The sequence below is a fragment of the Equus przewalskii genome, chromosome 18 (genome assembly GCF_037783145.1).
Source record: "Equus przewalskii isolate Varuska chromosome 18, EquPr2, whole genome shotgun sequence".
Taxonomy (NCBI): Eukaryota; Metazoa; Chordata; class Mammalia; order Perissodactyla; family Equidae; genus Equus; species Equus przewalskii.
Genome location: NC_091848.1, coordinates 49,445,714 through 49,473,674, shown reverse-complemented (window position 1 = coordinate 49,473,674; position 27,961 = coordinate 49,445,714). Strand labels below are relative to the sequence as shown.

General features: G+C 42.0%; 1 protein-coding gene across 4 annotated transcripts; it reads right to left on the bottom strand.

Annotated features, from left to right (window-relative positions):
- Positions 1-81: 81 nt before the first annotated feature.
- On the bottom strand, positions 82-26,585 carry DPPA4 (developmental pluripotency associated 4). 4 transcript variants are annotated; one of them, XM_070582147.1, is made up of 8 exons: positions 26,243-26,585; positions 18,407-18,607; positions 17,022-17,181; positions 15,808-15,968; positions 15,670-15,720; positions 15,126-15,432; positions 13,626-13,821; positions 82-405 (listed from the first exon to the last, which is right to left on the bottom strand). In XM_070582147.1, exons 3-8 carry the CDS (start codon positions 17,146-17,148, stop codon positions 402-404), a joined length of 846 nt encoding a protein of 281 aa, XP_070438248.1. In that variant the 5' UTR covers positions 17,149-17,181; positions 18,407-18,607; positions 26,243-26,585; the 3' UTR covers positions 82-401. The 4 variants fall into 4 exon arrangements, with proteins under 4 accessions (XP_070438248.1, XP_008520350.2, XP_008520351.2 ...); XM_008522129.2 differs by lacking the exon at positions 82-405 and adding an exon at positions 10,295-10,610 and having other exon boundaries at positions 26,243-26,562; XM_008522128.2 differs by lacking the exons at positions 82-405; positions 18,407-18,607; positions 26,243-26,585 and adding exons at positions 9,468-10,610; positions 19,033-19,096.
- Between the last annotated feature and the right edge of the window lie 1,376 nt (positions 26,586-27,961).

The window sequence follows — 27,961 nt, the reverse complement described above, 5'->3', positions numbered from 1 at the left end:
CACTTAAAAGGACTATTGAATTCACTCCTACGTTAGAAGAATATTTATAGATCTTTACCTTCTGACTCAGATAAAACGGCATTTTTTTTTTTTCTTTTGAAAAAACTCTTCTACGTCATGGAGCAACAGTCTCTATTAGGAGAATCTTAAATTCAGAATTCAGACCAGTAAGGTCTGTCCTCTGTTCTGTATAACTCGGAGGATGTGGTCAGGACAGAGCATGGCAGTGAGAGTAAATGGGGAGGGCAACTTCTGACGACTGGACAGGGAATTGATTTGGCTGTAGATTCTCCAATAGTCGCAAAATTAGGTGTAGCCCCACCAGCAAGTGTTCTTGGGGCTGGTGAAACCAAATCCTTTCTCAGCCGCCTCTTTGCATATTGCATTTTCATTGAGTTCCATTACCTATGAGACAAATGGAATATGTGTTAAACACGTTGGAGTTGGAAAGCTCGATTCATGTTGTCCATTTGAAGTGGCTGAAGATTGGTATGAAGAACTTTTGGACTCTAAGCAATTGCTGTACCGTCTGAGGACTGTGCATGAGAAGGTTGGGGACTCAAGCCAAGTAATGAGAACTACGGCTACTCCCTCTTATGTCCCCATCAGTCACTTGCTCCTCCCTGAGTTTTCCACCTCTCTCTCTTTACAAGTTCTTCCTACTAGCACACAAACATTTCTAAGCCTGTCCCACTTAAAACAAAACACACACACACACGTCTCCTTTGACACTATCATTCTATTTACCTACTACCCTCTCCCTTCTTTTACAGTTCAACTTTCTGAACGTATCTTCTTACTCTATCTAGTTCCTTTCCATTCTGGTCTAATGGTTTTTCCACCTCTTTTCCCCATCTAACTCCTAAAATATTGACATCTCATAAGTTTCATTTCTCTGCTCCTGATCATGCCTCATGCTTTCCTAGAGCAGCCTTATTCAATTTTCCAATTTTAACTGCCACTGACACGCTGACGATGCCCGTATATGTATTTCTAGCCCAAGTTTTTTGCCTGCATTACGGACCGAAGTTTTGGCATATCCTATCTTGCCCTTCGAATATATTAAAAAATAAACTCATTGTCTTCCCTACCAACTTTCAACCTTTTTCTGTATTTCTTCCCTTTTGAGAGGTAGTATTATCATTCACCCAGTCATCTAAACAACTGGGTACCTTATTGCATCACTTCCTTTCCGCTTGGAGCTAATTAAAATTGAGCTTGTTCCCTTTCTGGGCCAGCGCTAACTATTATCAGTATTACTAGAGACTTTTTGGGTCGAGGACTCAGAAGTGGTAGTAAAGATGGCTGAGGCTACTGCTATGGGTTCTCTGATCTTGATCCTTTTCTTGAATATGGTCTCAGTTATTTATCACAAATCTTTTAGCCGTGTCAAGGGTAGTGGCCACTTCAGTTTTCTTCCCTCTTTAGGGTCTGTGCTGAGGGATTGCTGAACTGGCCAATATCAAACCTCTTGTTGAATATGACAATTTCTGGACCACTCCTGCTAAGGTGAGCATATTCTGAAAACAGGTCTCACGATCAATGTCCAAAGGGGAGCCCCCACCACTATTTTGCAAAAATGAATGTGACTTACCTCAGTAGTTCAAAGCAGGTAGAAGTGGGACAGAGTATGGAAAGAGTAATGCATGGGACTGGAGAACAAGAACAGTACCCTCCCCTTGTCTGTCCCTCTGCTATCTCTGGCCTTGCTTCATACCAACATTAGGCAAAATGATTCAATATAAGAATTATGACTTTAGGGGCCGGCCCGGTGGCGCAACGGTTAAGTGCGCATGTTCCACTTCTCAGTGGCCCAGGGTTTGCCGGTTTGGATCCTGGGTGCGAACATGGCACCACTCTGCAAAAGCCATGCTGTGGTAGGTAGGAATTATGACTTTATGTCATTACTCCTTTCCCAAAAGTGGCTTCTTTTTAAAATATCTATATTTACACAGTCTCTTATAAATTACTTTTTCCTGCAGAAAATAACAGAGAAATAAAAGTTACTAAAAGGACTCACATTCTCATCTTTTTGTTCTGAGCAGCATAAATTCCCAATTTACTAACCCTACTATCAGTCCTCAAATTCCATTGTTGGCACCAGCTACATAAGTTGTCTCAAGATAGCCCATCACAGGAGGAGAGTGGTCTGCCAGGGAAGCATTCTGTTAGGGGCAACTTAACATTGAAGAATAGAAGCCAAGAAAGAATTTAATAAAACAGTCCTAAACAACATTTGCATCGGCCTTCAATTTACAAAATGCATTACATATATTCTCTCATTAATTCCTACAACCCCATGAGATAAATATTATGATCATTGCCATACAGGTAACAGATACCCCAAATCAAAATTACTCAACCCAAAATAGCCCAGCTGGTCCTCAGAACTAGGTCTTAGACTTCTTCCTCCCTCAGTCTTTTCTGGTCATCAACACTTTACCTAACATACATGTGTGCGATCTTTTTTTGTTTTTGTAGCTTCCACTCACAGGTCAGGTCATTACATCAGATTGTAGTTGTATTATATTAACCATCAACGGCAATGAAGGCTTAGAATTTAATGCAGAAATACTCAATTGACCATTATCTTCATTTCATTATACCCTCCATACTACACACAACCCAACTGCATTCCATCACTGCGGTCTTCCACTTCACAGAACTCCTAACACACTTCTGCATTCTACTTAATTCTAGGTATTTCCTATAGAAGAAATGCTTAAATGCATTCTTTTTGCAAGAAAAATAAGTATCTCTAACACATTAAAACACAATACCAAATCATTTTCCTAGAGTTATTCCATCTTGTTGGGCCTGCAATATGTTACTGTTCCCATTACTCGTTGGCTCAGAAAACCCATCAAAGTCCCTGTAGGATTTTTGTTGTAAGAGATGACAGGCTGATTCTAATTTATATATAAAGAACCTCCCAAACTCAATAATAGGAAAACATATAATCCAATAAAAAGTGGGCAAAATACTTCAACAGCCACGCCAACAAAAAGTTATATGGAGGGTAAATTAATACCACATACACCTATTAGAATGGCTAAAATTAAAAAGACTGATCATACCAAATGTTGATGAGGATATAAAACAACTGGATATCATACATTTCAGGTAAGAATATGATATGGCACAGCCATTTTGGAAAACAGTTTGGCAGTTTCTTATAAGCTAAACATACCCTTAATATATGACTCAGCTGGGGCCAGCCTAGTTGCACAGTGGTTAAGTTCACATGCTCCACTTTGGCGGCTTGGGGTTTGCGGGTTCAGATCCTGGGTGCAGACCTACACACTGCTTGTCAAGCCACACTGTGGTGGTATCCCATGTCCAAAATAGAGGAAGATTGGCACAGATGTTAGCTCAGGGGCAATCTTCCTCAAGCAAAAAAGAGGAAGATTGGCAATAGATGTTAGCTCAGGACCAATCTTCCTCAAAAAAAAAAAAAAAAGAAGAAGAAAAGAAATAATAGGGACTGGCCTGGTGGCACAGCAGTTACATTCACACATTCTGCTTTGGCAGCCCCAGGTTCCCTGGTTCAGATCCCCTGTGCAGACCTACACACTGCTTCTCAAGCCACACTGTGGCAGCCATCCCACATATACATCCCACATATAGAGGAGGATGGGCACGGATATTAGCTCAGGGCCAGTCTTCCTCAACAAAAAAGAGGAATATTGGCAGCAGATGTTACCTCAGGGCTAATCTTCCTCAACAACAACAAAAAGAAATAATAATCATATATATATATATATATATATATATATATATATATATATATATATCACTCAGCAGTCTTCGTGCTTGGGTATTTACCCCAAATAAGTGAAACTTGAATGTTCACACAAAAAACTGTATACAAAGTTTTAGAGCAGCCTTATTTGTAATTGCTGAAACCTAGAAATAACCAAATATCCTTCAACTGGTGAATGGATAAACAAACTGTGGTACATCCACACCATGGAATGCTACTATTCATCACTAAAAAGGAACAAACTAATAATACCTGCAAAAAAGAGTCAGTCTCAAATGTGTCACACTAAATTAAAGAACCCAGACTTATTCCACTTATAAGACATCCTGGAAAAGACAAAACTAGAGGAAGAGAAAGTAGATCATTGGTTGCCACAAGCTGTGGGAGGGGGTAAGAGGTGACTACAAAGAGGCAAGAATTTTCTGGAGTGATGGAAGTTCTACATCTTGTGATGGTAGTGACTGCATGTATTTGTCAAAACTCATAGGACTATGCGTTAAAATAGATGAATTTTACTATATGTAAATTATACTTCAATAAACCTGACTAAGGCTAGAGAGATTAAATAAATTCCCAAAGCCACACAGCTATTGAAATGGCTAAGTGGCTGGTAATTACAGCTCATCTCAGTGCAGGAAACAGAAACAGACAAACAACAGGAATTACAGCAAGTACTCTTGGCTGAGTACCCATCACTTGCCTAACCCCATAACTGTTTTACATACGTGATTTTTTGAACCCAGCTGCCCTGCAAGGGTGGGTTGTTATCTTCCTCTTAATAATAATCAAGTAAACTGAGCTTCAAGGATGGAATGTGAACTCATATCTGACTGCCTCAAAAGCTTGGGCTCTTGGGATTTTCAACAGCAAGAAATAAGTGGTGATTTTTAATCCAGTCTGGATAAAAAAGGTAGTTTTAATAGTTGGAATATACCCAAGAAGTTATCAAAGAAGTAAGATTTAAGCAGGACTTTGAAGGAAAAGCAGACTATATAAAGTTCTGACTTTTGTTTCCTAGTGTTGGAGTTGCACGAGTTCTGGAATACTGAGGAATTCTCATCCAGTCTCCATGAACCTCTTTTACAACTCTCCTCATGTTATAAATCTCTCTGTTGAGGTGGGGTCCTCCTCTCTGTTATCCATCCTGAGAATAAGCAGAACTTCCTCAATCTCTAGCTCCAAAGTCTCTGAACAGAAATCCCAGTAGAGTCATGTGACAGATATCATTTCCTCTTTGATCTCCAAGTGAAACATTTTTTTTCCTTTAAATGAGGTAAAGTTTACAATGAAATGCACTGATCTTAAGTGTACAGTTTGATAAGTTTTGAAAAATGATAGCCAACTCCTCAATCAAGACAGAAAATATTTCCATCACCACAGAAAAGGCCCTCTGCTTCCCTTCCAGTCAATTCCCACCGCTTCCACCCTTTGGGAAAGTAGATCAATGGAAATATCATGTTATTTACTTCAGATATGTGGATAATCCTTTGGTTACTCATCTTGCTTCCCAGATGGCTTTTAATATGCGAGATGATGGAGAAAAAGAATCAAAAGAATGAACAAAGGAAGTGGTAATTTGTTGATAGCCATCAGTTTTAGAATCACTTTTTCTTTGCTTATGAGTTATCCTATCCCCAGGATCCAGTCCATTCCTGAGTCCTGTCAAGCCACCTCCTCCAGATGTCCAGGATCCAAGCTGCCAACATCTCTTGCTAGAAGTAAAGACCTCTAACTGGTCTCCTCTAATACACGTCCTCTGCCTTCTGGTCCTTTCTCTATGCTAGAGGCAAATAATCTTTTCAAAATGTGAATCTGTCATTTCAGCCCAGCCCCTTAAACTCCTAATGGTTTCCCTGTTTTTTAAGATAAAGACAAAACAAACGCCTTGCCTTGTCTGGGCCTCCGTTCCTCTCTGGTCCCATTTGGTATCCATGTTCCTTGGCTCTGAGCTCCCAACACACTGGCCCATCAGTCTTTTTGTTACCCACCTCAGGATCCTCATAGGCCCTTTCCACTGACTGGAATGTCCTTTCTTCTCCTTGTTTTTAACTTAATTCTTATTTGCTCTTCAATCTGATGTCAACTCAAACCTCCTTCCCAGGGAAATCCTTCCTTGGGTGATGGACTCAGACATGAAAAATAACACATTTTAGACTGATTTACCCCCTCCATACCATTCCAGCCCAGGTATTCTATGGGCAAGAACAGAAGATATCGACCCAAGCTAATCCTCCCAATATGAAGTATCTTCTGGGCCCATTTACTTCATTTTTGTAAACTGATGTCACCTCCAACTTCCTGTGCCCCCCAGTCCTGGAAGTTCTTTCTCCTTTCTTATTCTTCAAAAAATATGATAATTTCAGCAGTTTCCTTATCCTTCAAGTAATGGTACTTGAAATACTGGGTGATTACTGCTCTTCCCATCTTTGGACTTCACATTCCAAAACAGGTAGGTGGGGCATTGGGGAAAAAAATTCCATAATTCCTGCTAAGCATTTAAAAAGAGATCTTCTAAAATAGTATTTTATAAGGAATTAAAGTATGACATGCATGAAGGAATAGAAAACAGAATTCCAGGTGCTATACACAGCAGAGAACTTTCTTCTTTCCAAGAGGACTGACAGCCAGAAATTACTTTCCCAGAGAATACTGAGTAAAATTAGACAGTGAGTATGCAGTAACACGTTAGGGCACAGATACTCATTTTATGTTGATTCCTAAGTTACTTACACTCTATTTCCTCTTATAACTCACTCCAAACCTTTCCGTCCATCATTCATTGAACATTTATTGAGCACCAAATATGTCAGGCTGTGTTCTAGGAGGCTGTGATGCCTAAGTGCACAAAACTGAAAGAAATCCTTTTATACTGTTAGGGGAAGATAAATAATAACTTACTTATTCTGTTAGCGGAAGTAAGTTGTGGAAAAATAGCTAGAACAGGGCGAGGGGGATAAATAGTGCTGGTGGGGTGGAGAAAGAGCTTGTGACTTTAAAGATTTTATTTTTCCTTTTTCTCCCCGAAGTGCCCCTGGTGCATACTTGTATATTTTTTTAGTTGTGGGTCCTTCTAGTTGTGGCATGTGGGATGCCGCCTCAGTATGGCCTGATGAGCAGTGCCATGTCCATGCGCCAGGGATTCAAACCTGCAAAACCCTGGGCCCCCAAAGTGGAGCATGCGAACTTAACCACTCGGCCACGGGGCCGGCCCCAAGATTGTGACTTTAAATAGGGGTCAGAGTATGCCTTTTTGACAAAGTGACATTTTCAGAAAGAACTTGGAAGTACGGAAGTTTACCATATTGACGTCTGGGGAAAGAGCATTCCAGCCAGTGATGAGGCCCTAAGCTGGGAGTGTGTTAGGTCCCAACAAGGAACAGCCAAGGCAGGGTGCTGGAGATGGGGTCAGAGGTGAGGGGGCACAGGGTAGGAGACTTAGGTAAGGCCTTGGAGGTCATTACAAGGACGTTGACTTTTCCTCAGAATGAAATGGGATCCATGGAAGGGTTTCGAGCAGAGTGTCATGATCTGACTTGTACATCAGAAGGATCTTTTCATATATGCAATGGAGTATTTTATTTTATTTTTAAAGATTTTATTTTTTCCTTTTTCTCCCCAAAGCCCCCCAGTACATAGTTGTATATTCTTCGTTGTGGGTCCTTCTAGTTGTGGCATGTGGGACGCCGCCTCAGCGTGGTTTGATGAGCAGTGCCGTGTCCGCACCCAGGATTCGAACCAACGAAACACTGGGCCGCCTGCAACGGAACACGCGATCTTAACCACTCGGCCACGGGGCCAGCCCCCGGAGTATTTTATTTTAAAATAAAAGTTTTTATTTTAACAATTTCAAACATAGAAGTTGGTACAATACCTGTATGTTCTGTATCTCATTAACCAATTTTTAATGGTTAGTGCAGTGATCTTTTTCTATATTCTGTGTATGCATATATATATACCTTTATAATACCCCTAATAATCATAAAAACAATGTTGGAGGTTATAAACACACACATATATAATCCTATATAACCACAATACAGTTATAACAATCAAGACATTTAACATCGCTGTAGCCATCATCTAATATCATTCTATATTGAAATTTACCAGAGTTTTCCAAAAACATCCATTTAACTTGAGAAACTATAATTTATCATTCAAACTAGGACTCTTAAAAAATGACATAACTTACATCTGGTAAAGTAAACACATCCTAAGTACACACCTCTGTGGATTTTTACATATGGGTACACCTAACCAATGCCACCCAAAATAAGCTAAGCCACTTAATTTTGCTGAGACAGCAGGTATAATCAGGACTGATGGCTTCCTTGTGAGTAGATTCGTAGTAAATCTTTTTGGCTAGATTATCAGTGACGTATTGTATCAGGTCAGAAAACATCTCCATTTGTACCATTCCTGGTGATGGCAAGTTGGAATATTTGGTTAAGGTGGACATAACCAAATTTCAATTTTTGCCTATAAGCCCTATCTTGCCAAATGTAGGAATTTACTTGAGGCACTTTCAGGTAAATTAATTCCAATTCAGTGAGTTAATATTTTGAAAATCGCCCCATCCCCTTTCTCCTCCTTACCTCTGCCGTTAGAGCTGGGGACCTTAGATGGGGAAGGGAGCCACTTCACTTCTGCTTCCTGTCAGGAAGGTCACAGGCTTCCTTCAGGCAGATCAGTTTGCCTCAGGCAGCAACGTCTGGGCAGGACCTCTGACTCGAACTGTTATCGCAGCGCTGACTCTTGGAGTTTCCCATGTTCCTTTGGAGCCAATGGAAATTTGGAGGGCTAGCTCCAGACTTCTCACATCGCCATTCCTGTTGCACCTCACACCTGCACACACACCGCACATGCACTTGTGGGCACAGACATATCTGCATGGCAAACACCCAGATCATCATCCGCAGGGTCACCTTGCCATAGAACTCATCTGAGGCATACGGAGTACATAGCTCCAACTTGTTTGTGTCTCTTCCTCATAATAGTATTCTAGGAACATGGGAGACGGTAGTGGGGGGATACAGTCGGGGAGTTAAAACTTTATAGAATTTGTAGGAAGCCTTGTGAGGATTAGAGAGTTGAGGAATAAGTGTAACTTTAGAGATTTCATTTTGCCAGAGACAGGAAGGAGGGGGTAAATAAACCATCTATAGAGAATTTCAAGTTTACTTAAGTGTGTTAGGAGCAGGGAGATAGCTGTAAGCAGAATTAGAAAGCAAAGAAAAATTCTCAAATTAATAAAGGAAGAGAGGAAGGAAATAGAACAGAAACTTGAGCAATCCAATAAAAATAGGGATAAAGTTAAAAAAGGAAACAAAATTAAAATTTATAATACACACAAGATATAAGGAATAAAATGTGTATTATTTATTACACTGAAAAATTCTGACCACTAATGAGTAATTGATGAGGAGTTGCTGCAAGACCATGAAAATATCTTTTCTTTTTAAGATTTTATTTTTCCTTTTTTCTCCCCAAAGCGCCCCCGGTATATAGTTGTATACCCTTAGTTATGGGTCTTTCCAGTTGTGGCATGTGGGACGCTGCCTCAGCGTGGCCTGACAATTGGTGCCATGTCCACGCCCAGGATCCGAACTAGCGAAACCCTGGGCCGCAGAAGCGGAGCATGCAGACTTAACCACTTGGCCATGGGGCCAGCCCCTGAAAATATCTTGATCAATAAACTTTCCCCTCTATTCTTTTTTAACATTTATTGAGGATTCATGCCCAAACCAGTCTACATCATGATGTTTATAAACTTTCCATCTTCATTACTCTGTCCAGTCCATTTTGGAAGGGGAAAAAAAAATCCCATAATACAAAAATCCATAATAACGAAACAATTTTGGAAACTGCCATGAAAACACAAGACAAGTGAAAAACATCAGATCTTTTCCAAGACTCACAGACTATAAATTTAGGAAGTACACAAAAAGTTAAAAATGAATAAACTCATCAAGTTGCACACATTAGATACATACAGCTTCTTGTATGTCAACCATACCTTAATAAAATGCCTTAAAAAATCATGCAGAAGAAAATCCTACTTTTTGGCTTAATCCTACTGAATTAAGAACATTAAAAATACTTAACATGCAATGAATATGGTCTCCTAAATACAATAGATCAATTATTTTACATACACATTTAAAATTCAATATATTACATTACTTATGATTTGGAAGTAACCTTAAACATTTACAACCAGCAGAAATATACAAAATAGTTACAAGTGGAAATAATACTGGTAAAGTGCTCTGTGTTTTTATCCCAGAGACACACCATAGAAGTTTCAAGTTATTAAGAAAACTTCGAAAAAGGTTTTGTGCAGCAAGAATGTGTTTTGGGGAGTGGGGAGAGAATAAAAGCTTTCCCTTTGGCTTAAAATATTCAACAGTTTGATGTCATTAAACTTAGAAGTCAACAGCCCCTGCAGGAGCCAGATTTCTGAGGGGAGAAATCCAGCATGGAACCCCCCACCCCCACCCCAGCCCTCCAACGCTCAGCTCAGGACCCCACTTTAAAAGAGCTATTGAGATCACTTTTATTTTGGAAGGGTAAACTTTGTGAAATGCTTTTCTATTTTAAAATACAAGAGCCTCTGTATCCCAACCCATGAAGCCGCAGGCATTATTGCCGGGGGTCCGAGGATGACAGCTGCGGCCCGTCAGCCTGTGCACCTGGAAGCAGGAGGCATGGGGGGTGTGGAGCAGCCCAGGGTTCAGCCGTCAGGGGCAGCGCGGAGCTGGCTGTAATCACCCTTCTAACATTACTAGCTGCACCCTTTTTCTTGGTATTGTAATCTTATTGGAGGCTTTTCATTAACACCTTATTCCTACAAAGCAAAGGAAAAATTTGTTTTTAAAATGATGAGAAGCAAGAAGAAATATCAAATCACATTCTTGAAAATAGCTGAGAAACCCACTGCTGGAACGCCAATAAAACAGGCCTTAAACTTTAGGGTTATGGGCGGGAAGCATGTGGCCATGTCATCAGGGAACGACAATGAGCGAAGTTATGTCTCTGTAATATGTTCTTGTCCTGTGCAACCCATGGACAAGTGAGGCCCCAGAATGGATCTTTTTTTCACTTGCCCAGTGGCCCAGGTAAGTCATTAAAGGGCTCTTCAAAGTGACCTCGGTTCTGTTCAGCTTGCTTGGAATAGAGAATGGCAGCGGGAGGCAGGAGAGCCAAAAGGGGAGAAAACACTCATATACTTCCTCCTGCAGGAGATGGTAACTGTGCCAGGGCCCGGGGGGCTGCCAGTCCTGGCTGGTGGAGGGGGAGTCTAGCCTGAGGGACCCCCGCACGTCAGCTCTGCCGGCTGTCTTGGACCTCTAGTGTCCAGTACTCATGACACCAAAGGTGGGCCCGCAGCAGGCCAACAGACCTCGGGATGATGCCCAGGATGGCTCCTGAACAACCGAAGGGTGGGGAGATGGACCCCTGGGACCCAAGTCTGGCTGTACCATGTCTCCCCGTTCAGAAATCATCTTCTTTCTGTCCTCCCTTTCCATAGGCCCCTCTCCCAAGCTAAGCCCAGAATCACACTTAGGCTCACCCTCTGCGACACAGAACAAATGCAAATTCCCTTTAATTGTCCTACTGTTCCACCTCGCCATTTGTGCTGTCAGAAAATACTTCCAATCGCAGTCTCTCCTTCCTCCTCCCCTTATTCAACTGACACCGAATTATCTGCCTTACTACTTTGAATCTCTTGTATTATCCAAACCAGTGTGTTCTTTATACTTTCTTCAGCTTCATTGGGTCTCACCTAAGATGATTTCCCCTTGCAAATTCTCCCCTTCACATTCACATGGACTTCGCATTCCAGCTTTTTGTTTCTTTTCTGTCTCCTTTAACATGATCCTAAAATATTGCCATTCCTTGAAGCTTTTTCCTCAGCCTCAGTGCAACTCCTATTATCCTTATCAACATCTAAATAATCATCAAATAATCATCTAGAAGCTAGATTTCTCTTCTAGCACCTGCAGAAGGTGCTAGGTACTTTAAACACATGAAAAACCAAATTTTCCCACAAGAATTTTCTAATAGATCTTATATTCCAAATATATTTTATATCCTAATAGATTTTACGCGGCTCCCCGGCCGTGCAAACCTCAATTCATTTACTTGCTTAAAACCCTTCATTCAATAGCCGGTCCCCCAGGGATGAGCTGCCTGACTTCAGACTCCTTGTCCCTCCCTTGACTCCTGGAAATTGTCTGTGTTCTCTATAAAACTAAGTACAATGGCCTTTTGGAATAAAAGTTCCTTTACAGGCATATAAACTTCTTAGTGACTTCTTAACTTTAATATACTGTAGGTGACCTTTGCACACCTTCTGGCCCAATTGGATCTTCATGTTAGAGGTGTAAAAAGTGAGATCCAGAAAAGCTAATTGACACATGTAAAGTCAATGAAATGGCTGCCGGTAGAAACACAACTGTGGCCCAGGATTGTTCCTCCTCGGGCCAAATAACGCTGCTGCCTCTTCACAACAGCGCTTCTCTCATCTCAGTTTACCGATTTTGGTGGCTTATTTTAATAAAAATATTTCCATCTTTATTTAGAAATAGAAATGTTAATTAGCTAGCACAGTTTATGTAGAGAACAACAAATTTATCAAGCCCCTTGCCACAGAACTATTCCTCAGCAGTCAACCATTTTATAAAATATGTTGGTTTCAGTCTGGCGTGGATCTTAAATTAGAGCAAAGCCTTTCGTACCCTTCCTTCTGTTCTCTTCATAATTGTGCCTCCAAAATTGGTTGTTTGTGGATTATAAAGTATTTCATTGATCATATCACATAGCTAATAAAGCCTTTGAAGAGAACAACACTGGCTACTGGGTAAACTCTAAACTTCCAACATTTAAAGTTTACTATAATTTGACCCCAAACTAAAGATATTACTTAACATCTATAACGCTCGATTTGAGCCAAAATTGTTTTTTGCATACATTATGTAGGTTTCCATCTTCATGACTTTGCTCAAATTTCTCTTGATGGAATAATTAATACCCACAATTTTTTGTGTGTGTGTTTGAGGAAGACTAGCCCTGAGCTAACATCTCTGCTAATCTTCCTCTATGTTTCATGTGGGATGCCTCCACAGCATGGCTGATGAGCAGAGTAGGTCCGTACCCGGATCCGAACCTGTGAACCCAGGCCGCCAAAGTGGAGTGTGCAGAACTTTAACCACTCAGCCATGGGGCCAGCCCCCCACCATTTTTTTTAAATGCTTGCTAATGGCAGACACAGTGCTAAGAACTTTACAGGCACTAACTCAGTTAATTTTCACAATTTCTTCAGATAGGCATTATTATGCCCATTTTATAAGGGAGAAGGCTGAGGCTTATTTCCCACCATATACTGCCATATTCTGTCACACTGAGCCACTTGCAATTTCTACGTTGTCCTAAGTTCTTTCACAGCCTTGGTGCTGGTCGCTAACCAGTCCATTCTTTCTTTAAGAAACCTCTGTGATTCCAGCCATCACACGGTATTGCAGCTGTTTACATACCAGTCCCCCCCACTGACTGTAGGCTACTTAAAGGAAGGTTTTGCTAGTCATTATTTCTGTGTAGTGCATCTACCAGGAATATAGTTATTATACAATGTTTATTTCTCCAGAATTATGGGTCTCCAGGTAGAACCATTATGCCCTGACACATAAATGTTCTTTTTTCCTAGGAATACACTTACCTGAGTACTAATTTTCTTGAAAACTCTTTACTGACAACTTGTGCTTCAAATACAGGGCTTACTAGATTAACATGTGTCTCCTCTCTCCCCCAACTAACAACCAGGTGCCCACATTTAATTTGTAGAAAAGCACCAGGCAATTACCTATGAACGCATCTGGGGCACAACATATTGTCCTCCAGGTACAAGGGGGGGAAACTGCTGGCAGGTAGCAAGAAGAGCGCACACACTCTCCCCTGCTTCTCAGGAACCCAGGCTTGTCCAGCGTGGAACTGCAGGCGAACCCAGCCCTCTGTGTCCGCAGGGAGACTTTTCCCATGGACCACACACCACTTGACACCTGGGGAAGGAAAGAGGCGTGTATGAACACAGCATGGCCAAATTCTAACGTTCGAGAGTGCATCACGGCCTTTGACTCTGCTCGCTTTCTTAAGTGCCAGCTCTAAGATATGAACCTGGAATCCTAACTTAACCTACTCTATCCTGTTCTCCTTTAGAAAATAATGCAAAACAGTTCCTATTAAAAACCTAAAAAAGAAACAAAAAATATAGTTGGAAGTGGCGTAGCTCCAGAGCGTAGACGATAGTGTAGGAGAAACAGAACTTTACCTCCGCCCATCTTAGGTTTTCAGCTAGGACTGTTTAACAAAAACATTAGCAAGAGAAAAACAGTTTATTAACACGTTTAGCACGCATCGCAGCCAACAGAAACTGACTCAAAATGGCGGCTTAGAATTCCAGCTCATATGTCTTCGACAAAGAACAACGAATTTGTAGAGAAAGGACAGGCAAAGGAAATCAGTGTTGGGCCCCCAAGGGTGGCCAACAGTGGGAAGGGAAATATATGGGAGGGAACTAATGGAGTAAGTTTTGTTTATAGGCTCCTATGGTGCCATGTCTCTGTTAACAGAGTCTGTCTCCAGCAGAAGGAGTATTTACAACCCGCTTTTAGGCAGGAAAGGGGGAGGTTTTTATGGGTTTGCTGCTTTTTAATTGCCTTGAGCTCAAAATAATTTTTATGTTGAAGAGGGCTGTTTTGAGGTGACATATTCTGGTTTCTTTCAGTGGAAAGATTAAACCAAGTGGTCTGGGAAGGACTTCATGAGATGGTTCAGGGGTCTCAGCTCTCAACAGGTATTGCACTGTGTTAACCAGTTTATGGTCTTCCTTAATTGTATCTCCCGCAATTCTTACAACAACATTAGGAGGTAGGTGTTATTAACCTATTTTACCATGAGGAAACTGGGAGTTAGATTAAAGAACTTGTTAATGTCACTCACTTAACAGATGCTAGAGGACCCAGGGCTTAAGCTCTGGCCATTGGTTTTAGAGCCTGCCCTTACTTTTACTGCCGTAAAGAAGGGGAAAGATGAAGCCAAACAGTTTGCTAGCCCTTTCTGATAGTAGTTTACAGCAGTGGTTCTCCAAGTGCGGTCTGCGGACTAGCATCATCAACAGTGCCAGGGAAATTGTTAGAAATGTAAATTCCCAGGTCCTACCTCAGACCTGAATCAGAAACTGTGGGTGGGGCCCAGGAGTCACCAGCCCTTCAAGTGTTTTTTATATACTCGAAAATTGATCAGTGGTTAATAGTAATTAAACTTCCTCATCTGAACCAGAACCAACTCTTAATCTTGGGCTTACCATAGGCCTCTTGTCTCGATTCCACTGCCTCCACCTTCCCAGCCCTGGCTGCAATTCTGCTCCAGGAGGCAAACACAGCATCTGGGGAGGAAGTTGTCACAACACTCTCAACTCCCTCAAGGAGAGCAGCAGACCCTTTGAGGGCGGCCGGCCCCTCCTTAGGGGGAGCAGCCACTTTAGGAGGATCAGTCCCGGCAGAAGACATCTTTTTATCACAACTTTCTGGAAACAATTTCCCCTTGTCCATCATCAGTTTTCTCTGGGATCCCGGCAGGATCTTGGCCTCCTTTGCTGTGACAGGAATGTCCTACAAATGAGATTTGAAAGATCAAAGTACTCTCAGAAGTGCAGCCTCATTTTTGTTACTCTTTGCTCAGAGTTGGTGAAAAGCGATGACAGGGGGATGTGGTTCCTCCTTAGAAGGAGGGGTGGAGAAGGAAGGAGGGGCTAACACAATTCCTCTACTTACTGTTTGATGCTAAAATAGGTAATTAGGATGAGGACTAAACCCTCCATTCTGCCAAATTTCCTACAAATTGCTCACCTGTTGATTAGGATAAGCATATTCGCAGAGTCGCCTATATACATCTAATTTCTAAGAAAAGAGAAAAATGAGTTAGTAATGAAAGTAAGGCCCCTACCTTTCCTCCCAGCAGCATCCGTCTCCCACCCTGGCCCTCACCTGGCCTTTGGTGCTCAGTTTCAGTTGGTGGCACCAGGCCCTCACAACGTCTCGATGAACCAGGTTGATCGGTGGCAGTTCAGAGGGTAGTGGAGGAATTGCTATCTTCTTCCGAATTCTTACTTTCTCTTTGCCTGGTTCCATCTTTTGCAAACAGCGAGCTGAAGGAGGATGGGATAAAATTAGTAATAATTAACTTTTGTGGAGCCTTTTATTATGTCAAGAGTACAGTGACTTTTCGTTCTCATAGTCCAACCCCGAATGCGCAGTTCAAGGACTTGCCACAGACCACAAAACCTCCAAAGGACAGAACCTCACACCACGACTTCATATTTCTGAATCACACAGTTTTTACTTCCTGAAACTCCCCACTACTCACACACGCTCGCTCCTTGGTGAGCTCTGTAACCCACAGACTCCGAGGAGGTGCACTAGAGATTGTACTTCCAGTCCAGGGAAATCAGAGAAGTTGTAGACCCGAGATCGTCAGTGCTCAGTGGTGCCTTGTCTTCTCACCATAGAACAAAATAAGCCACCTGACAATGCCACACACACCCCACTATTATCCATAATTCTGCCAGTCCACCCGAGTCAGGGCAGCACTCCAGTCTCACTGCACACAAGTTTCCTGCAGTGCCTCATGCACTCTCTCAGCATTCAGGGAAGATTTCCAGAACACACCTCCAGAGCAGGCACAACTAGGACGACACTGGTAGTCGCTAGGGTATACTGAGTCCTCCTTACTAGTCAGGTGTAGTGAAGGTGTTTTACATAATTATTCTATGTAGATTATAAGGGACCCTCCCCCTGACCTCTGACTCGGCTTGGTAGGCATTATCCTCACTTTTTAGAACCAGAAGTGGAGTTTCAAGGATGGGATTTCAAACTTCCATCAGTCTGTCCCCAAATCGCTGCACTTAGAGATCCTTAACTGCAAGCAGTGAGTGAGGGCAAGATGATGACCAGCACCAAACATTTCGTGGGGGTTTGGAGACAGGAAGAAATCAGCCTTGACAGAGGCGAGCAAGAGAAGGCTCAGGGAAGTGAGATTTAAGCTAGGCCCCAAAGAAATTCCTTTTCTTTGAAGAAAATTCTGTAGGATTTGCAGAAGAGAGGATGGAAATTTCTTTCCTACTTTTTCTACTCCTTCAGGAAAATTCCTCAGGCCTCTTAGATCTGAGGAAATCAGACTCAAGGGCTCGCAGACCTCTTACCTTTGTCATCCTTCACAGACCTTTTTCGTTTGGTCCCCTTCGCTGAGGCTTTTTGTGTTTTTGTTTCACCAGAAGCCTCCTGTTCCTCTTCGGGTTCTACTGACTGAGGTTTCGATTTGCCAGTCATATATTTTTCCCCCGACTTCTTTGTGGAGTTCCGCTGGGGATAGAGGAACCAGTCAGTCATTCCTCTGGTGTCCTACCTACCACAAACACTACCAGCCTTAAGGTAACTCACATCCAAGGCACCAAAACAGTCATTGAACTCTGCTGGCAGTGTGGATTCTCCTCTGGAGGTCACGTTACTGCCCAGCTTCATTTATAAGATAGGAAACAATGATGGGGAAATGGGAGAAGACCAATTTGAAAAGTACAAGAAAAGACAGAAAATATGGATACAAATAAAACAAGTGGAAGAAAATAGGCTCTGCTTTGGGGGATGTGCTTACACCGCCTATGATATCCATCATCTCTCACCTGGAAGATTTTCTCCCCATTCCTTCACTCTTGACCTCTTCCACATTGTTTCCTATACTATTGTGGGAAGGAAGCTACCAGACCTTTACATCCATTCGAAGGTTTGTTGTTCTTAGCATGAAGATATGAAGATAAACAAATGTCTTTCATATAACCCCAGCCTAACTTCTCACACTACTCTCTACTGCCCCAAGCTCCAGTCACAGAATTTCTTTCCTATCCGACGTAGTTATTTTGGCCCAAAGGGATATCACTCAGCTCCACCCCACCCCACCCCACTTCTATTTACATTCTTAAGCCTTACTCCTCCTTCGGAATCTCCCTTCAAGCGTTCATCTGCAAACCCTTTCTAGTCTTTACGGACCAAGGCAGATCTACACTTTGCCTCCTTCCCACTACTGGTCAGTTGCAATTCTACGTTGGCTTGGTAATTCAGTAAATGCCTGTTAGCTCCATTTGACTGTAAGCTCCACAAGGGCAGAATTTTTTTCCTTTTCATCATAGGCACTCAATAAATACTGGTTAATTGAATCAAAAGAAGCAAGAGAACAGTGGAGATAAAGTTGTACAGAGAATCCAACGTTTGTTGAGTCTCTCTCTTATACCAGGCATTGTTTGACGCGCTCCTTATTTTCGTTCCTTTAATCCTCACAGCAGTCTGGTGACAGTTTATTTCTTTGCTTTTCAGGCGCAGAAGCTGAGGCCTTACATCACCAAGGGCGCACAGATAGGCATGTTAGATAGGAATTAAATCCGGGTCAACTTGCTCCCAAATCTAAATCCTTTCTATCATCCCCGAGGTAGGAGTACTGGACAAATTAACATTCGTATGGCATTTTTACATCTCTATTGCAGTTTGACATTCGTATTCAAATTTTACATTTGCATAGCCTACACAAAGTACTTACTTTTGGGCCTCACAAAAATCTTAAAATTGAGAGTGCAAAAATGACCCAGTTCTAGGAAAGAGCCCCTGAGAGTGCTCAGTTTCCCTGGGCACGATAGTTCAGCTCTTCTGGAACAAGCATCCAAGCCTCTCCACCTCCACTTTCTGTCTGCAGTGCTTGTCAATATGTCGGGCTTCTGATTATCTCTTGGCCCTAATGATCCTGGGAAAAGAAGACGGGTTCAGACCCAGCACCTTTGCTTTAGGATCTGTGTCTGTCGAGGGGGAGTTAAAGGATCTCGTTCTTTCCCAGATTCAGCTCATCACCTCTTCCTAAAGTCGTCCCCTCACCTCCTCCTTTCTCCTGTTACCATTTCCCTCCACTCCTGATACTGGATTCTTCTTTCTGACAGGATAAACCATCTCTTGAAAACCCAAACAGGGAACCCCATTTCTTATTATTTCCTCGCTCCAATACAACAGGCTACAATCATATCAGGGACTTCACTGTTTTCTTTTTAAAGAGGAGGAAGTTGAAGGCACATTGTTTTCTCATTAAAAGGAGGATCAAGTGTGCTCAGGGGGAGAAGGAACACGAGGAGATTCACGAAGACAGACAGAAAACAAATGCACTAAAATTGTACTTACCTCCTTGCCTTTCGTCTTCTCCATACTCAGAACAAGAATCCAGATTGATGAAAGGAAAGTTCTTACTTCTGAGCTGGCCCCTGGGCCAAGATTGCTCTTTTAGAAGTCTCCTCCCACTTCCTGCCACCCAGAGGCGCTCTTCTCTTTCACCTCCCCTCTGTTCCCTCCCCCACAATTTGTGAATGCTAATTTGTGTACTTTCTTATTCACGAGGTGGTTACTGTACGAATGAATTAATAATACCATTACTGGCCTTTTCTGTGAGTTTTTTAACATAATCACCTAAAGGGTGGTTCAGGAGACATTGGGAAGTTGAAAACTCCTTCAGAAAAATTCCAAGAGAAAAATAAAAGTTTCTAGAGACTTGTGAATAGGATGTGTGAAGGAATTTAATGATGGAACTTGTGGAAACAATAGGATTCTGGGCCAGACTGATGGCTTTAAGAAAGCCAAACTCTTTTCATGTACCATATACATTCCATTTCTTAAGCAACTTACTCGACCAATTAAAACTCCAGTGTTCCATCTGTACTAAAAATTAGCTAGCACCTTCCCATCTGCCAACAAAGAATTATAGTCATTTTTAAAGTCTGTTGATATTTGTAATGTACCGAATTCTAGGTTTAAAAGTTCACAGTCATTACTTTATTGTTCTCCATTTTATAGATGACAAAATTACGTATGAAATTGTACTGGTAACTTGCTCAATAGCACAGTAAGTGAGAGAACCAGCAATCAAGTCAAAGTGGGCCTGAATCTGTCCCCCAAGCCCTAACCTACTGACTGCCAAACAAGGTCAAGATTCTCTCAGAAATCCTTGCAACAGTCCCTCCTTCTCACATCGCTCCTCCCTGTCAAGCTGGCAGGACTGGAGATGTGAAGGGAAGGAATTTCCCTGGAGAAGAACAGAGATCGTGGTGGCATCCAAACCTTCAGCTGTCAGATTACAAAGTCTGTGTTGTTTTTCTGTACATCTCATTGCTTACCCTAAAATGATGAAGAAGAGATAATCCTCACCCAGAGTGCAGGTGATAATTTGCTCACAGGATGGAAATATAAGAACAAAGGAAGTAAGTAGATGAGACCCACCCAGGAGTCGAGAAGGAAGTGTACAAGTGGACTGGGCGGGTCCCAAAGCACCAAGGAGGAAAGCAAGTATTTAGAATTCCGATCATCTGGGAAGTCGGACGGGGCTTTGTCTGATGGGTGATTACTCCGACTCACAGACAGCAACCAGTAAAGACTTGCTAGTGAATGTTTAAATAAAGAGCTCGATTGAATCATCCTTCTTTTCCCAGTGTAACGGGAGGTAGCACTGCTGAGTTCTGAATTTACAAACCCCAATTTTGAGATATCTAATCCCAGGGAAGGTACGATCTGTAACTTGTATGTAAATAGATAGAGTGTGTGTTGGAATTTGATTTAGGAATTCTTTGAGCCACCACCATTTGGGGGAACACAATTCTAAAAGAAATGTAGCAACCATTCAAAAAGAAAATGGATTAGCTGATGTCCAGTGTATAAAGAAGATTAGTACAATTTGAAATATTTCAGCATAATTGTAAATAACACTACTGAGTTGTTGAATGAAGCAAAAAGCCAAATATCTTTTTAACAGGCTTGTTGGTGTTGTGGTAATTTATAAGCAAACTTGGGCAAAGTACAATGTATTTGCACTTCAGTTTCTCAAATGTAAAATAGGAATAACTGGAAATTTACTTTTTTTAGAAAAATAACTAACAAATTTATTTGTAAAATTTCTTATTAATGTTTGGTAGTCAAAAGAAAAACTGTTTACTGCTTTTTTTTTTTTTTTTTGAGGAAGATCAGCCCTGACTAACATCTGCTGCCAATCCTCCTCTTTTTGCTGAGGAAGACTGGCCCTGAGCTAACATGGGTGCCCGTCTTCCTCTACTTTATATGTGGGACGCCTGCCACAGCATGGCTTGCCAAGCGGTGCTTAGGGCCACACCCAGGATCCGAACCGGCGAACCCTGGGCTGCTGAAGTGGAACGTGCGAACATAACTGCTGCACCACCGGGCCAGCTCCAGTCTATTGATTTTTAAAAATGTTACATCAAAAATGCCTAAAGTTCTATCTATCTTGAGTTCAAAAAATATTCCTACCTGAATCTCCCATTCATTTATCGAACAACAATGTATTGGGTGTCTGCTATGTGCTCTGCATGAGAGAAACAGTCGTGACAAAAGCAGACAAGGACCCTGCCCTCCCAAGCATGCAGTTGGGAGAGAGGACAGACATTAAGCAAATAATATCAATAACTAATAATATAAAGAAATACTCTTTTACATGATTTTAAATGCGTTATATTCATTTGTATGTACTATCAAAACAAATGTAAACTATTCACTGATGACACTTGAGGGAGCCAGCCTGTGGCCGAGTGGTTAAGTTCACATGCTCTACTTTGGCTGCCTGGGGTTTGCTGGTTCAGATCCTGGGTGCAGACTTATGCACCACTCATCAAGGCATGCTGTGGTGGCATCCCACAGAGAAGAGCTAGAGTGACGTATAACTAGAATATGCAACTGGGGCTTTGGGGAGAAAAAAAGAAAAAGGAAGATTGGCAACAGATGTTAGCTCAGGGCCAATCTTCCTCAAAAAAAAAAAAAAAAAGAGAGAGACCCGAATGATCTTGGGTCTTGTCTATTAAAAAAAAATTATGACACTAGAAAAGCAGGAAAGCTCTGCATGTATGACAGCCTGCAGGAGGGGTTTTGACCTCAGCAAGGCAGTCAGCAAGGTAGCCGATCCGAAGGAGCAGGTGAACTGCTGAGTAGAGGAAGGAAGGATCTGCCCAGGAGACGGGCAGCACTCCTGAGGCAGCCCAGCTCAGTCCAGGAGCTGAAAGAGGGCTGCGTGCGGCTGAGAGAGGGAGGAGGAAATTGTAAGCTGAGTCTGGATAGGTTGGCTTTTTGCTCTTTAGGCTAAGAGCAATGGAAAGCTATGGGAAAATTCAAGGCGGGGTGGGGGTGGGCGGACTCTGATGAGCATTTTGTAAGTTGACTTAGGAGGCGACTGATGCCACATTAGGCCTGAGATGCAGGCGGCTGGAGTAGCAATGGAGAGTTGTGGTTAAAAGCACAGACTGTATTTAAACCTCCCCACTACCAGCTGTGTGACCTCATGCAAGGTATCGCACCCCTGCAGATCCCCCCATCATCCGTGAAACGGGAGAGGCGAAAACACCAGCCGTTACCCGGAAGGTTGGCGGGGAGTGACGAGGGCTCTCGTGTGTCCTGAATAGACAGTGTCTGGGGCGGCACATGTTGGGTCAATGTCAGCTGTTTCTATTATGACAGTGTTGGAGAGTGTTTAAAAACAAAATTCAACTGAGTACTTTTTAAAGATCTTATTGGCTTTATTCAATGATTCATAAATCAGGCAGCATCCAATCCAGCAGACAGAAAGGAGCTCTGAGGAGCTGGACGATATGAAAGACATTTGTAGGCAGCAGGGAGCAGCAACAAGGAAGTTATGCTAGGCAAGAAAAGCAGATTGGTTATCGCAAAGTGACCTTCCTTTAGGGGCCGGCAGGAGTCTGTCAGGCAGATTACCTGACTAGTGCTCATCAAGCGATTCCTGATTGACTGGTTTAAGATTCGGTTTCAAGGAGAGCCGAAACTCTGAGTGAAGTCTCTGGTGACATGGAACTTAGCATAAGTGACTCCATTTTCGATCTATTGTCTTGTTTTTAGCAAAAGGAATACAGATTTGTGAGATGAGGAGTACTCCTGCCATAGTTTTTTTTTTTAAAGATTGACATCTGTTGTCAATCCTTTTGTTTTTTCTTTCCTTCTTCTTCTTCTCCCCAAAGCCCCCCAGTACATAGTTGTATAGTCTAGTTGTAGATTCTTCTGGTTCTGCTCCGTGGGATGCCGTCTCAGCGTGGATTGATCAGCGGTGCTAGGTCCCTGGCCAGGATCCGACCCAGCGAAACCCTGGGCCTCCAAAGCAGAGTACGCAAACTTAACCACTTGGCCACAGGGCCAGCCCTGCCATGGTTTCTTTTCTCTTCATTTTTGAGTGTATTTTCTTTTCAAAAAAAAGTTTTAATTGAGTAAAATGAGCTGAGTTAATGAGGCTTTTAGTTGTTTACCTGGAGGCAATGAATTTTCCAAAGTCATTAATCTGCATTTACAGAAGACAAAACAGGATTGTGTCACACGTAACCACCATTTCATGTTTGATGGAATGGAGAGATTGGGAGGCTGGTTGGAGAGCTTGTCTGAATCTCTCTGCGCTGTGTATTCCTAGAAGTCCTGGGGCAAAAGCTGGGCTTAAAAAAAAAATTATACATAGTTCAATTTATGTGCAGAATGATTTTACCAATTTATAACATGGCATGAGAACCCCTCATTCTCCATATCTGAGAGACTGGTATTTTAACAAGTACGCTAGATCTTGACACACCTAATTTGTAGCAATTTACCTTTTATGTGTCTCCTATAGTGGGAAATCGTTGTTCTTTATGGGATTATTTTATTTTAGAAACAAGTGAGTCATTTAGAAGTAAATCTGGAAAGTAAATAGGCCATCAGGTTAGTTAATTACTTTGGTTCAAAAAGGGAAAAGTTGGAGGTAGACGGTAGAGCTGATATCGTGAAAGAAAAAAACCCAATCTGTTTGTTTATAAACTGTCTCCCTCCCAACTTCCCCCCACCTCCCCCCTCCTTCCTTCCTTCCATCACGTGGCAGGCACTAGGCATAAACAGGTGGTTCTGGTCCTTAATTACCTCAAGTAGGAGGAGTTTCAAACATGTGAGCAAACAAAGTGTTATTGGGTTCCTTCCTGAGTTTCCCTAGAAATTCTGCATGTATAATTTTATATTATTTTTCTTAAAGAGGGACCTCCAAAGTTGTGTAAGTTTTAGGACCCACAGATCTGCTCCAATGGTGATACATAAATATGGAAATGTTTGTATAAAACAACAACCACCTTGAAAATCTCACCTAAGATGCTCTCCTTTTGCTTCCCACTACCAGCTCCCCCTTCCTCCCCCTAGTTATAAGTAACTGTGTCTCCTAGGGCCATCACTAGCACATATAAAATTTAGTATACATTCAAAAAAATAACACTTTGGGGCTGACAAATTGCAAAAAAGCATCCACTCAAGTGGACCAATTAGCAAAAAGTTGTCACTTCCTCCAGGCTGAGGCAGCTTTGAGCAAGGACACAAGGCTTGGCAAGTGACTCCTGAACTTTATTTCAGCCTCAGTTCATGTCTTTTCTCTGAGTGTCCATCTGAAGACCACAACCTATACAATTACCATGGCAGCTCTGGGTCCCTAGTTTATTTCAAATATGTTACTGAGTACATATTCAAATGCTTTTTCAAGCCAAGGTAAATTACATCCATCAATACTCCGGGAGATTCATCACTGCTGTAGAGGATATTGATTTGTTTCCCAAAGTTCTTCAAGCCAACTGATAGTGCCTGTAGATTGATTAGTGTTGAGTTCCCAAGTCGTTTGCTGCTATTTTCCTGGGGAAGAGAGGCAGCTGTGAGCTTGCAGGCCTTTATGAACCACTTTCATTTAACAACGGGGAAATACCTGGCTTTGTGATCATAAGAACTTGCCTACATATGATGAACTACTTTGAAGTGAAGGAAGGCGAGCACGAGGATTTAGATATGATGTGGTGGCTGAGACCATCCTTTCAGTTCCCCGTGTAAGGGCAGAATCCTCAGCTTGCTCTTCCTTGTTACCTACCAAGTCCTATTGAGTCCATCTCCTAAACGTTTCGCAGTGCTGGTTCCTCATCTTCATCCTCACAGCTACTGTCTGCATTCAGGATTTCATTTCCTCTCACCTGCACCACTGTAATATCCTCCTTATTGATATTCTTATCTTCATTCAACATCTGTCTTTCAAACCATCCTCCACTTGAGGCCTGGGATGTAAGGTTGTGCTGTCCACCTCCAGGGACACAAGTATGACTGAATGGTGCCCCCTGGAGTCCTTTCAGCTCTAGTGTCCCAATAACTTGGGGGAATAGACAACACGGGTACATGAGACTTTTTTGCATAGATAACCATCCCGAGGTATTTAGGAGTGAGAGTTTATAAAAGCAGGCTTAATTTAATTCCGCAGCACGCATGCATTTTTGCTCAGAAGCCTTAACTCTTGTTAAATATAATTCACTTTCTTGTGGCTTTTAAATTTTACGTGGCTCTGAAATAGAGCGTCTTTTATGATAAGAATTGCTTTCCTCCTAAGCTAGAAGCATAACCATTCATAGAACAGTAAGAGTAACTTAAATGAGAATGATTACTAAATAAATGCAGCCGCAAAGAGAAGATAGGTAATAACACTTTGCATTCATACAAGCCTGCCTTTCATCTGAGTATCTCAAAGGAAGGCAAAATGGAGCTGATGCTGTATTATGGTTGAAAATTACAACTGTGCAATTTCCTTATTCCTGAGTGTTTTCCTTCTCAAATAAGATGCTGAGTTAAAGCATCTCCAGAATTCAGTGTGTATTGATTCTGAACACAGGTTTCTCTCTTTTTTTCTACCCCTCTAACGTCAACCCCGAGTTGCAATGATATTGATGGACCATCTGGCTTTGTGGCCTTGAAGCATTTGCTATCACTGGAGAAAAATGTAATCATAAGGGATGGATGGACATCTTTCTGAGCTGTTCTAAAGTTGTGGTGGAAAAATACGGAGATGAAGATGCAGATAGAACATTTTCTGCTCCCCCCAAATCAATTCAATCATGGTGTTAACAAACCCTTCAAGAACGCAAGAGAGAAGTGGCCTGTCCACTCTGCTGAAGAAAAGTTTTACAGGTGTGCTCAGTGGTATAAATGGAAATTAGTCCAATTAGAGTCCAGACTTACACTACCGTAAGTATTCTGTGTATTGATGGTAGGTCTAGAAATCCCCAGAAATACCTTGCTACTGACCCTCTTTACACCTTTTCTATTATGAGGTTGTGACATTGTATTTTTTTGGTGGCTTTAAAATGTTCACATAACACCTGTCTATAGGCACATGCCCTTTTGACTCACGACATAAGAGAAGTTAAACAGTGATCCTCCACATCTCTAAATAGACAGGAGAAGAAGAACATTTTTTTGAAGGTTAATCGTTCACAGAAAAAATAGTATAAGCAAAAGGTAAACACATTTTTTTCTCAAGGTAATTAAAATTTTCGTGACAGTTAAGACCAAGTCTTACCATCAAGGGAACCAAGAGGTCCAGACTTCAGATTCTCAAATAGCCTCACATTTAGATGCTTCGAATGATCTCCAAAGGAAGTTATCTACATAGCCAGCAATACACCATAAGGATTAGAAGAAAAAATGTCAATCGTGCAACTTCATTAGAAGAAAACACTTTCTACAATTATACAACATTTTCTGTAAATTCCTGTCTTCATTTTTTAGTATACATGGAATCTCAAAAAATGCAAGTGACTTAGGCCTTTCTCATTGTGATGTGATTTATAATAAGAAATATATATTTTGTCTTGTCCCCATTTCTGGCACAGAGCTCCTAAAACTCTTGGAATTTCCTAACTGATGAGAGCATAAAAGAGTCCTTTGTTATGTTAATGTGACTTTTGGAATGTACACAAGGATGGGGGTTGGTTGCCAGTGGAGCCAACCATGTGATTAGAGTGCTGGAATTTTCAGTCCCTCCCCCACCCTTCCCATCCTCCCTTCTCTACCCCACCACCCTCACCTGGTGGGGAGGGCATCTGGAGGCTGAATCAATCACCAATGGCCAATGACTTAATCAATCATGCCTATGCAATGAAGACTCCATAAAAACCCCAGAGGATGGCATTCAGGGAGCTTCCAGGTTGGCAAACATGTGGAGGTGCTGAGAGAGCGGTGCGCATGGACAGGGCATGGAAGCTCTGTGTCCCTTCCTCACAGCTTGCTCTATGCATCTCTCCCATCTGGCTGTTCCTGACTTATGTCCTTTTATAACAAACCAGTGATCTAGTAAGTAAAGTTTCTTTGAGTTCTATGAGACACTCTAGCACATTAATCGAACCCACGGCGGAGATCTTTGGAACCTCCTAGCTATAGCTTGTGGGTCGGAAGCACAGGTGACAACCTGGACTTTCAACTCTCTGAAGTGTGGAGGTGGGGCAGTCTTGTGGGACTCAGCCCTTAACCTGTGGAATCTGATGCTATCTCCCAGAAGATAGTGTCAGAACCGAGTTAAATTGCAGGACACCCAGCTGGTGTTGGAGAATCGCTTGTTGGTGTACTCTCCATGTAATTCCATGGTGGAAATGGGGGCAGAAGCCTTACTCATTACAAAATATGTCAATATAATATATTATTATTAGTGAGAGGGAGAAGTTAGGAAGGGAAAGAGGAAGGGGCGAGCAAGAGAAACACAAAGACAAAATAGGAAAAGAGAAGAAGCGCCAAGGGGAAAGAATTTTAGGGAGGAATGTAAACACGGAAGCAAAGAAGTGAGAAACAAGGGAAAAAGAGGAGGGCGAGGACTAAGTGTTCAATCATAGCTATATATTTCTGTATTGTTTGGCTTCTTATACTGAACACATTGAAAATTACAGTCGAATATTACAACTATGCATTTTTCCTGATTTTGACTGTTTTGCTGTCCAACATGGTGCAGTCTGTGCAGCAAAGGAGAGATAGGTGCTGTCTACTATTAGGGCCTGATAACAGGAGCCATGGAGAACTTCCAGCTAACTCTTCAGGCCGTGTTTTCTTACTCACCAAATTACTCTCCACATAAACTGTCTTCCTACGAACGATTGGCTGGAAAGAGAGAATGACCACCCCAAAGGAGCTCTCTGATTCTCTTGAGAATTACACTTGTCCTTGTAAATTGGCATCATTGGTTTATGCCTCTGTGTCCTGTGAGGTTGCTTGCTGAGATTATTCACTGAGAGTTGAAGAATTTAGGTTT

Excerpts from the sequence above, each read along its gene's own strand:
- DPPA4 (XM_008522128.2), bottom strand. The coding sequence starts at position 19,056 with ATGGAGAAGACGAAAGGCAAGGAG. Across the intron at positions 15,969-17,021 it reads GTCTGTGAAGGATGACAAAG|CTCGCTGTTTGCAAAAGATG; the intron begins GTAAGAGGTCTG and ends ATCCTCCTTCAG. Across the intron at positions 13,822-15,125 it reads ATCGAGACAAGAGGCCTATG|GTGTCAAGTGGTGTGTGGTC; the intron begins GTAAGCCCAAGA and ends TTCCTTCCCCAG.